The 12,056-nt window shown below is 42.8% G+C and overlaps 1 protein-coding gene across 1 annotated transcript in view; it reads right to left on the bottom strand.

The window, feature by feature from the left end:
• Window positions 1–623: 623 nt before the first annotated feature.
• Window positions 624–12,056, bottom strand: part of ANP32E (acidic nuclear phosphoprotein 32 family member E) — a 30,687-nt gene continuing 19,254 nt past the window's right edge. Inside the window, exons 5-7 of the mRNA XM_060256603.1 lie at window positions 10,413–10,582; window positions 6,069–6,123; window positions 624–3,381 (exon numbers count right to left, since the gene is read on the bottom strand). Of these exons, the coding sequence (XP_060112586.1) occupies window positions 3,314–3,381; window positions 6,069–6,123; window positions 10,413–10,582 (293 nt within the window). The 3' untranslated portion in view covers window positions 624–3,313. The remainder of the gene's footprint in view (window positions 3,382–6,068; window positions 6,124–10,412; window positions 10,583–12,056) is intronic.

The following is a 12,056-nucleotide window of genomic DNA, read 5'->3' as shown; positions in this document are numbered from 1 at the left end:
TAGTAATGGTGGACAGAAGGTCGGTTTTTAATTCTTTAAAATAGGTTGTTAGTTGGTCCTCTGAAGTATTCGTCGCTTCGGCCACCATTTTAGGTCATCTTGTGATCGCTCCCAGCTCTGCACTTCTCTGTTCTTTATTGCTTTAATTGTTGAGAACTCAGTTACCCCTTGTCAGATTTATTTCCCGTTCTTTAAAGTGTGCTCGTCAGCTTAATGGCAATGGGTAGGACAAGGAAGGGTGAACTGATTTCAGATGACCGCCATCTTCCACAGTGGCGCAACGTCCCTCTGTTGGCCATCTCTGAGGGAAAACGAACAACTGCTCCTCAGAATGTGTCCCAATAACTCTCAGATAGCTTTATTTGAGCCCATGGACCAACCCCGGAACCCCTCAAAAACAAAGACTGCGTTGGAAGCATAACCACTGAACAGTAAAATACAGACTGTTACCCCTCAGTTTTTCAGATTGAAAATCTTTAATTTAAAATTTACATCACACAGGGGAAACACTCACATTTTGTTACAACTAAAATCATCAGAAGTGTGCTGTAGGAGTTTTGTTTTATTTAACACTGTCATGGCTTTTTCAAAACACAGTTGCACAAAAATCAATTACTTCCCCCCCCAGAATTTGAAAGGAATTGAACGCACTATATACATATTGCCATACAAAGAGGATTCATATAGGACAAAAAATCTCTACAAAATATAAAACCCGCCCTTACTCGTTTTCATTAAAGAACCCTACAAGCAAAAGAGATATTTAAAACTTATCCAGAGGCTCTGTGGTTTTTTTTTTGTTTAAATGGGAAGAAAGGCTCTATTTTGATTGCATGCTGACACCTAAAAACTTTGGCAATACGTCCTGTTGGTTATACTATTTTTAATACACAAAGCTGTCAAACTATTGTTATCTGCCCTGTATAACCATTGCGGTAAGCGTGGTTTGCTTTTACTCCACTACACTTTCCAGTCTTTAAAACAAACGAATTCAGACTTTACTGATAGTAGTAACTGAAAGTGTATCCTTCAAACAATCCATTTTAAAAAAAAACCATCAACTTTCTCTTAGTGCTGGCGTTCGGATACACAGTTTGCTCTTCTGCTCACAAATCCCTCCCTGTCAATTTCAACAGAGGAACGAGATCAGAAGGCAAATCCCTTTGTGCGTGGAAATCTGCACACTTCCGGCATCACAACTGAGGGCAACGTCACAGGACATCAGAATGCACAAAAGTCATGGGACCGGGGCATGTTACGCATATGATTTATCGTTATAAGCCGGCAACTTTCATTCTTTTTTATTTTCTTGTGATGGGAAGGTTTTATTATTTGCTGAGAGTAGTTGTTTTAAAAATAGTTCAAATCAGAACATATTGGGGGGAACCTTAAAAGAAATCAGGATTAATACAAAGCAACTGCTTTTGAATACAGAACCTCCATGACAACACTCTGTGCACTTTCAGATTTTTAAAAAATTCATTAAGCATACACAGGTGTAGTAACAAGACAGGGATAAAGCTTTACCAAGTCCTTTTAGGGATTTAAAATATCCAGAATTTCTGTTTCTTTGCCATACACAATTCTGTCCAAACACCTTTAAAATTAGCTGTGCTATACCATTCTATGAATGATAATTCAGGGGAAAAAATACTAGATTTTGCTGCTCTTCTTGAATGTAGTGCCATCAAGACTAAATTAGAGTCTGACTTCACATACAAAGAGTGCCAATGTGTGTAATGCATTATTTATATTCACAGGCAAGCGCAGAAAGGGGGCCAGCTCCACCATCTATGTAAAAATAACCCTTTTATCTATACTCAAATTAGTGACAGATTCTCTTAGGCAGGATAGATAATAAAAAAATAGTCTCTCTTGAATACAGCTGTGTATTATTTGGGTAAAATATCTATTTAACAATACAGGTTAGCTTGTCATGACAGTGGACTGAAGGAGTGCTAAGTGCCCAATTTTCTATCAATTTTGAAAAAGCAATCTATGAACTCCAGGCGGGCCAGTGCGTTGCCATCACATCGGCTGCAGAAAGAACTTGAGTTCTCAGACATTTTATTGCGAAAAACATTTCCAAAGTTCTTCATGTTTGGATGGGATTTCTTGCTGAGTTAAGTCCCTTCAGCAGCTTTTCTTCAGCAAGAAACGTACTTTTAAGGGAAACCTCTGATGATCGTGGTCCAAACTTGACCCACGACCAGGGAGTCCACCGTTCTCCATAGCCCTTTGTGTGGTGAAAGAGGAAGCCCTGCACAATCAGCTCCCCACAAGGCTTCAGGAGTGTAGGGAAACAGCAAGAAATCTAAAGTTTCCTGCAATTTCCCTTCTCCAGAGATTAAACAACTTGGGTCCTTTCTCTGTGCTCTGCTACAGACTTAGCGTACTGGTGAAGCAAGTCGCGAAGCACTGATTAAATTGAAATATAAAGAAGAGCTTCTCTCTTTACAAAATAATGGAAACCTAAGTACCTCAGGCTTCTAAAATTACCTCGAGAGGTAAAGTCTGCTGTTTGTACCAGAAACATGGTTTCTAGTTAGCCTGAAGAAATACAACGGCTATAATAAAATACATGACAAATTGTAAATAGGTATTTCCAGGTTATAATTTTTGGTTGGTTGTCCCCTCCCCCCCCCCCCAATAGCACAAGCATTTGAGAACAAAGCAAGACTTCAACAGAGAAATGATTATATGTATTCCTGAAAGATGTGCAGGGGGTTAAGTGTGTGTGTTACGTAGGAGAGAGGGAAGCAAAATTCTGAACAAGCAGGAAGTTTTGGACTTCCGCCTGCCCACGAATTCCTCAGGTATCTCTTTAAAATGAGCCCCCTTCAGTAATACCTGCCTTCTTTGCTTTCACACAGTTCCCAGTTCATGTCTGACTATAGAAAAGTTGGTTATCACACTGCAGTATATTTGACTTTAAAGAGTACAATCTCCAAAGTTTGGATTAAAATGTGTAGAATCTGTCTGAGTTAACTGTGGCTAGAACTAACAGCATGTAAAAACTCAGTAGGAAAAACCCTGAAAAAACATCTAACGGGCAAGGGGAGAAACTGGGTCAGTGATTTAAAGGGATAAAAACAGTGTTCTATGGACATGATTGATAATGGGCTATTATTATGTCTTAGCTGGAATGATACAAAGGGCAAAATAGTAAAAACACACTTCCTATAAAAAGTTAACACATTAATATTTTCTGTAGGGATAACCTATGATACATGGAGACATACAAGTCTGTATATCACTATTGCATATCCTGCAACAAACATAATGTATCTGGTCCTATTTTGTTTCCTACAACTTAGTCGTCGTCCTCCTCTCCCTCATCCTCCGCGGCACGTTTCCTCTTCTCTCCTCGGACGCTGTCAGCTGAGGGGGGGAAAAAGTTCATATTTTGTTCGTGATTTTATTGTAATTACCTGTTACTTATATCTTTTAATTGGTTGTTGTAGATTTTCTGGGCTGGGTGGCTGTGGTCTTAGCATTGTGAGAGCTGACGTCCTGCCAGCAACTGTGACTTGTGTCCTCAGAAGCGCAACCCAGAAAACTGGAGTTCTCTCTGGGCCAAATTGAGAAGAAGTTGGTAGGCGGGTAATTGGTATCTACGCAGGCAGGTGGGGTAAGGCTGAGTGCTTATCTTGTGGGAGCTTCCTGGGCTGTGACATGCTAACAGAGGAGCTTACCTGAGGGGGTTCTTTTGTATATGGATTGCTTCCTAGGCTGTGGCATGCTTTCCTGCCTACCAACTTCTTCTCAATTTGACCCAGAGAGAACTCCAGTTTTCTGGGTTACACCTCTGAGGATGCCAGTCACAGCTGCTGGCGAAACGTCAGGTCTCACAATGCCAAGAGCATGGCCACACAGCCCGGAAAATATACAACAACCAATGGACTTTGGCCGTGAAAGCCTTTGACAACATATTATATCTTTTTAACTTTGCACCTTTACTTAATGTTGCATGTCACCCTGAGCCCTTCAAGGGACCGTGGTTTATAATATTTGTTCAATCCAACAGTAAATACTGTTAAATTCTTATTTTCATCACGTCTGGATTTATTATTGTGACCCATGAGGGAAGGTGAGATACTAAATAAAGGTACCATAAGAATACACACGACAAAATATGCCAGTATCTGGCAACCAGAAATGGGGATTCTATAAACATCTTTTTAAGAGTAAGACCTTTCTTTTGTTAAACATTTAACAGAAACACAGAGAGCCAGCAGAAGGAAACAAGAAGGAGTCATGGCGAAATCCCCCTACAATCTCTACCTCCTCCATGTCTTTCTAAGCTTCAACCTGCCTTAGCAACTAGATTTCGCCCTCTTTTTTCCTTTGATTGACATGTAGCTGTCCTCAGCATTCAGCACCTTCGTATTCAGTCCTAATCTGCCATTTCTGAAGCCCCAAACCCTCATTCTTTGGATTAATTTGAAGTCTTTTTTTTCTACACACCTGATAAGCCCCCAAGTATATAGATCAACTAATCTTCTCCGCAGAAGATTGCAGATTTATAACCCGCCCTTCTCTTTGAATCAGAGACTCAGAGTGGCTCACAATCTCCTTTACCTTCCTCCCCCACAACAGACACCCTGTGAGGTAGATGAAGATATTGGATTTATATCCCGCCCTCCACTCCGAAGAGTCTCAGAGCGGCTCACAATCTCCTTTCCCTTCCTCCCCCACAACAGACACCCTGTGAGGTGGGTGGGGGTGAGAGGGCTCCTACAGCAGCTTCCCTTTCAAGAACAACTCCTACGAGAGCTATGAACATATATGAACATATGAAGCTGCCTTATACTGAATCAGACCCTTGGTCCATCAAAGCCAGTATTGTCTACTCAGACTGGCAGCGGCTCTCCAGGGTCTCAAGCTGAGGTTTTTCACACCTATTTGCCTGGACCCTTTTTGGGAGATGCCAGGGATTGAACCTGGGACCTTCTGCTTACCAAGCAGATGCTCTACCACTGAGCCACCGTCCCTCCCCGAGCTTGGGTCAGCTATGGCTGACCCAAAGCCATTCCAGCAGCTGCAGGTGGAGGAGTGGGGAATCAAACCTGGTTCTCCCAGGTAAGAGTCTGCACACTAAACCACTACACCAAACTGGTGCACCTACTGTATCCACATGGGCCAGTTAGTTTAGAGTAAGATATAATGATACACACACCAATTTTCTCATCCTACTCTGACATTTAATCAGGTCAGATGCCTTCCTTTTCAACCCACCCTGAACAGTGTTTCCTCTCAGCTGAGTTAGTGTGAGCTAGCTCGCAGTTTTTTAACCTCCAGCTAACACATATTTGGCCTAGCTCAGGAAAGATGGCCCCAGAGCAAACTAATTTATGCAGAAATCAAATAGCTCACTCACAACTTTAATGTCAGTAGCTCACAAAGTAGAAAATGTTTAGGGTTTGCAGAATCTTTCGGGCTCAAGTGCCGTGTTCTATTGGAGAAAGTTTTCCTTCCAGACGTTTCGTTCTCAGCTGCGGAGAACATCCTCAGTGGCGTTGCAGCCGGAGCAGGTGCTCTGACCTTCTTGGCTGCTGTGCATTGAGATTCTACAAACCCTAATGATGTTACCAGCCATGAAAACCTGAAATCTTTGATAGAAAATGTCTGCTCACAAGACTCCACAGAGGGAGCATTGATTGTGAGAACTGTCCAGTACAGATCCCCAAACAGCCATACAGAAAACAATTCCAGAATCACTTGATGGGAAAACTAGCAATTCTCAGCCAATTGCCCAAACATCTTAAACATACTTCTGAAGAATTCTGCACTCTTGTGGATAAATTACAGAATGCAAATTGCATTTTAAAGTATTTCAGGGACTGTGTAAAAATTCTTGCAAAACCCCAGGTCATAAAACTTGACCACAGGTTGTGTAAAAACTTAAATAACTGATATGTTTGAGCAAATATAAAGCTTTCAATGTAGCCCTGCATTATGGATCGCTGTAATTTTGATCAGAGGACTGCAAATTCGGCTCAGCAAGGTCCAGAAACAGAAGAACCAAATGAACATTTGTTAAAATGTTAACTGGCTATAAAACTTACCTTCCTCCTCTTCAGTCTCTCTCTCCTCAACATAATCATCGTCGTCTTCTTCATCCTTGTGGGGACAAGGAGGTAAAGTTTTCAGAAATCCAGTTTGACAAAGCTGCCTTTCCGCTTAACTAAATCTTCCCAAACTGAGGGTCAGTTCAGACTTCAAAGCAAACCATGGTTTAATTAAAATAACTACGGTTCGTACGACCATTTGAATATGGCCCAAGCCAACAAACTATTGTCAGCTAAGGTATTGTCAAACCAGAGTCTGAGACTGTCTGAAGTAGGTTTGTTCAACAGTCAGTCTTAGGGGGAGGAACTGGGAATATCTAAGGCAGCTCCTATCAGGCCCACAAGTAAGTCTGCTTCCTTCTCCCTCTGTCTTGTCTTGTTTCTTTTTCTGTCCCAGCTTGCTTTGCCAGGATTTCTCCTTTGCACAGAAGCTACAGAGCAAAGCCACTAGTTTCCCCATTGGCTGAGGCTCCTTTCTTGGGGAGGAAGTGTGTGTGGGGGGAAGGGAGAGCTTGCTTTGATACTGACCACAATATTGCAAGAGTGCTAATATGTTAAACATGTTTTAATTCCCCCCCCCCCCCACATCTTAAGAACATCAGAGAAGCCATGTTGGATCAGGTCAATGGCCCATCCAGTCCAATATTCTGTGTCACATAAGAACATAAGAGAAGCCCTGTTGGATCAGGCCAATGGCCCATCCAGTCCAACACTCTGTGTCACAAAAGAACATAAGAGAAGCCCTGTTGGATCAGGCCAGTGGCCCATCCAGTCCAACACTCTGTGTCACATAAGAACATAAGAGAAGCCCTGTTGGATCAGGCCAGTGGCCCATCCAGTCCAACACTCTCTGTCACATAAGAACATAAGAGAAGCCCTGTTGGATCAGGCCAGTGGCCCCTCCAGTCCAACACTCTGTGTCACATAAGAACAGAAGAGAAGCCCTGTTGGATCAGGCCAATGGCCCCTCCAGTCCAATACTCTGTGTCACATAAGAACATAAGAGAAGCCCTGTTGGATCAGGCCAATGGCCCCTCCAGTCCAATACTCTGTGTCACATAAGAACATAAGAGAAGCCCTGTTGGATCAGGCCAGTGGCCCATCCAGTCCAACACTCTCTGTCACATAAGAACATAAGAGAAGCCCTGTTGGATCAGGCCAGTGGCCCCTCCAGTCCAACACTCTGTGTCACATAAGAACAGAAGAGAAGCCCTGTTGGATCAGGCCAATGGCCCCTCCAGTCCAATACTCTGTGTCACATAAGAACATAAGAGAAGCCCTGTTGGATCAGGCCAATGGCCCATCCAGTCCAATACTCTGTGTCACATAAGAACATAAGAGAAGCCCTGTTGGATCAGGTCAATCGCCCATCCAGTCCAATACTCTGTGTCACATAAGAACATAAGAGAAGCCATGTTGGATCAGGCCAATGGCTCCTCCAGTCCAACACTCTGTGTCACAAAAAAACATAAGAGAAGCCATGTTGGATCAGGCCAATGGCCCCTCCAGTCCAACACTCTGTGTCACATAAGAAAATAAGAGAAGCAATGTTGGATCAGGCCAATAGCCCATCCAGTCCAACACTCTGTGTCACACAGGGCCAAAAAAAAAACATGGGCGGGGGGGAACGGTGGCTCAGTGGTAGAGCATCTGCTTGGTAAGCAGAAGGTCCCAGGTTCAGTCCCCGGCCTCTCCAACTAAGAAGGGTCCAAGTAAGTAATCGTGAAAAACCTCAGCTGGAGACCCTGGAGAGCCGCTGCCAGTCTGAGTAGACAAGACTGACGATGGACCCAAGAGGGTCTGATTCAGTATAAGGCAGCTTCATATGTACTTTTATACAATCTTTCATTGTGTTTGTCTGTGTCCTTTATAAAGTTTATATTTCTGCTATGTGGCATTACCTTTTATGACATACATGGCCTGGCCCAACACGGTCTCATTTATGTCGGATCCAACCCTCATAACAAATGAGTTTGACACTGTAACAGTCTGCAACTTTCTCATGTATCGGATATACTTGCATTTTTTTCTTAGAACACTGACTTTCTGACCCATTGTCCATCAAGGCCATTATTGTCTTCTCGGACCAGCAGTGAGCGGCTCTCCAGATTCTTAGGTGGAGGTCTTTCCCCTCACATCATGCCTGATCCTTTTAACTGGAAATGTCAAGAATTGAACCTGGGACCGTCTGCATGCCAGCAGACGCTCTACCACTGGGCCACAGAATAAAATTCCTTCCCTCCTTTTGGTGTCTTGGTTAAGTATGCGGACTCTTATTTGGGAGAACTGGGTTAGATTCCCTACTACTCCATCTGCACCTGCTGATCTGACCTTCAGTCAGTCACAAGTTCTCACAGTGCTGCTCCTCTCAAGATCAGTTTCTGTCAGAGGTCTCTCAGCTCCACATACCTCTCATAGTCAAAGGAAAGGAGATTGTAAGCTGCTCTGAGACTCCTTCAGGTAGCAAAGGACTGGGTATAAATCCAATCTCTTCTTCCCTTTCTTCTGTATTAAGCTTATGGGATGAGGTATAAGAAAGTTTCTGGAAGTATTTTCCTCTATTCTCAAAGTAAATATGAACAGCAGGGCCTCTACAGCCAAGATAATAATGCCCCTGTATAAATCGATGGTGAGGTCTCATTTGGAATACTGTGTGCAATTCTGGTCACCGCACCTCAAAAAGGATATTATAGCATTGGAAAAAGTCCAGAAAAGGGCAACTAGAATGATTCAAGGGTTGGAACACTTTCCCTATGAAGAAAGGTTAAAACGCTTGGGGCTCTTTAGCTTGGAGAAACGTCGACTCCGGGATGACATGATAGAGGTTTGCAAGATAATGCATGGGATGGAGAAGGTAGAGAAAGAAGTCCTTTTCTCCCTTTCTCACAATACAAGAACTTGTGGGCATTCAATGAAATTGCTGAAACAGATAAAAGGAAGTACTTCTTCACCCAAAGGGTGATTAACATGTGGAATTCACTGCCACAGGAGGTGGTGGCAGCTACAAGCATAGACAGCTTCAAGAGGGGATTGGATAAAAATATGGAGCAGAGGTCCATCAGTGGCTATTAGCCACAGTGTGTGTATATATATGTATATATGTATGTGTGTGTGTGTGTATATATATATATATATATATATATATATAATTTTTTTGGCCAATGTGTGACACCGAGTGTTGGACTGGAGGGGCCATCGGCCTGATCCAACAGGGCTTCTCTTATGTTCTTATGTGACACAGAGTGTTGGACTGGATGGGCCATTGGCCTGATCCAGCATGGCTTCTCTTATGTTCTTAAGATAATCCTTGCCTTCATTCAAATCCAATTTTCAGTGCTAAGACTTAAGGTTTTTGGCATTCTATGCCATGTTATGTTGCCTTATTGACAATAAATCTCTATGAACTTTTTTTATCTCTAGAGTTTCTAATATCCTTCTTTCTGCCAAAAGATTCTTAAAAACTTTTCGGGTACTATTCTGTGCGTGTAATTTTTCTAACGTCTTAATTTTTTCCTTTGAGGTATTAATTTTCTGTTCTCTAGGTTTTTTCAAATGTGCAGAGAGTGCTATGAGATGCCCCGATTGTTGCTTTAAAGGCGTCCCAGACCACTGGGATGTCTACCTCCCCATTTAAGCTGTACTCAAAAAAATTAATTATATCTTTTTTTTATTGTTTCTCTACTCGGCTCCTCTAATAAAATATGATTATTTAAGGACCACATTCTCTCTGGCTTCTTTCTGTCCTGAAAATTAATTGTGCATGTAACTGCTGTGCGATCCGTCCATGATGTTGGAATTCTTTCAGTTTTTAGTAACTCTATTGGTAAGATCAGCCTTCAGTGCCAAAATCCCTTCCCCCTTTGGAATAACTACAGCATCTATTACATGTGGCTTTTTTTCTGAGCTGGTTGGAGTTCAAGGTTGTGCATCACAGCTAAGGATAGCTAAGATCAGATGGTTTGCATTGCTGGTTCTAACATGTGTCCGACTATCCTGAAATGCCCTAACAAAAGGTCTGGTGCTATAAGGTAAGTCTGGTGCCCCCATCTTGTTTTTAGAATTAGCACAGTCAGTCTGAACATCTTTAGCTATCTTCTGAAGTCAACCAAGTTAGATCAACTGTCAGGGCTTCTTTTGTAGCAGGAACTCCTTTGCATATTAGGCTACACCCCCTTGATGTAGCCAATCCTCCAAGAGCTTACAATAGGCCCTGGAAGAAGAGCCCTGCAAGCTCTTGAAAGATGGGCTACATCAGGGGTGTGTGACCTAATATGCAAAGGAGTTCCTGCTGCAAAAAAAAAGCCCTGTCTACTGTATTGGAATAAGAGAACATAATTTTACCTGGATCTCTTCTTTCATCAAATAAGAAAGGCCCACTTCCTCTTCCTCCTCCTCCTCTTCGCCTTCACCCTCCCCTAAGTCTGAACCATCATCCTCTTCGTCGTTCTCTTCATATTCTCCTGGGGGCCCCGCTTTGTCCTCATCTTCTTCGTCCTCATCTTCATCCCCATCTGAAGGGAAGAAAAAAATATATCCCTCTCCGTCCTTACTCCAGAAATAGGAGCATTTACAGGTTTTGTTTCCTTTTTAAAAAGACACACATCTCATCTCTCCCGTCCTCCTCCTAAACACATGTGGAAGGCTGCATGTCTGAATACTTCCAGTTTGGCATAGTGCTTAAGTGCGCGGAGAGCCAGTTTGGTGTAGTGGTGAAGTGTGTGGACTCTTATCTGGGAGAACCGGGTTTGATTCCCCACTCCTCCACTTGCAGCTGCTGGAATGGCCTTGGGTTAGCCATAGCTCTGGCAGAGGTTGTCCTTGAAAGGGCAGCTGCTGTAAGAGCTCTCTCAGCCCACCTACCTCACAGGGTGTCTGTTGTGGAGGGGAGGGGGAGGTAAAGGAGATTGTGACTGCTCTGAGACGCTGAGATTCAGAGCATAGGGCGGGATATAAATCCAATATCATCTTCATCCTTGTGTTTAAAAAACCCTCTCTACTTGTGAGGTTAGCTTTTGAGAGAGAAGGGATTCCAACTTAGTTTTCTCTCTGATGGATTTTTCCAGGCATGGGGAACTATTCAGATAAGCTACGAACACGCCCATCTTAATTACGAAATGGTGTATTCTCAAGTACGCATGAAGCACATAGGAGAGCCAGTTTGGTGTAGTGGTTAAGAGTGCAGACTCTTATCTGGGAGAACCGGGTTTGATTCCCCACTCCTCCACTTGCACCTGCTGGAATGGCCTTGAGTCAGCCATAGCTCTTTCAGGAGTTGTCCTTGAAAGGGCAGCTTCTGTCAGAGCTCTCTCAGCCCCACCCACCTTACAGGGTGTCTGTTGTGGGGGGAGAAGATATAGGAGATTGTAAGCCGCTCTGAGTCTCTGATTCAGAGAGAAGGGCGGAGTATAAATCTGCAGTCTTCTTCAAACATAGGTAAAATAACTAATATGGGAAACAGTATCTGAATGATTCTTTTAACTGTAAATACAAAACAAGCAAGTGCAAGAGTATTATATGCAATATGAAGTGAGTTTTACTATTATTTGCACTTTAAACAAACTAATTCCATCAGCTCTTTATCAAATCCAAAAATATAACGTTAAATAGTGAGGGAATTCTATCTAAGCCATGCCATTTATGATGTTCCAGGGCCAGAGCTTTTTCGGTGCTGGCCCCGACCTGGTGGAATCAGCTCTCTGTGGCGATCCAGGCCCTCCCCGGCTTGTTAGCCTTTCATAGGTCGGATGGATTTTTCCATTTTTTTTGATGGATTAATATAGCATTGCTATTTCATCATTTTTCGGACTGTTATTAGTGACCGGGGGGGGGGTGTCAGTGGGTTACGTATCATCATAATACATGGTATGTAAAGTGTTGATTAGTTTCTGAGCTTAATGCTGTAATTGATTTTGTGATTTTAGCTGTTTTAATTGTTTGTTTTATTATCAGATATTTGATGTACTCCGCTCTGAGCCCCTTGTGGAG

The sequence above is a fragment of the Heteronotia binoei genome, chromosome 1 (assembly GCF_032191835.1).
Source record: "Heteronotia binoei isolate CCM8104 ecotype False Entrance Well chromosome 1, APGP_CSIRO_Hbin_v1, whole genome shotgun sequence".
Taxonomy (NCBI): Eukaryota; Metazoa; Chordata; class Lepidosauria; order Squamata; family Gekkonidae; genus Heteronotia; species Heteronotia binoei.
This window is presented reverse-complemented; position numbering and strand designations above follow the sequence as displayed.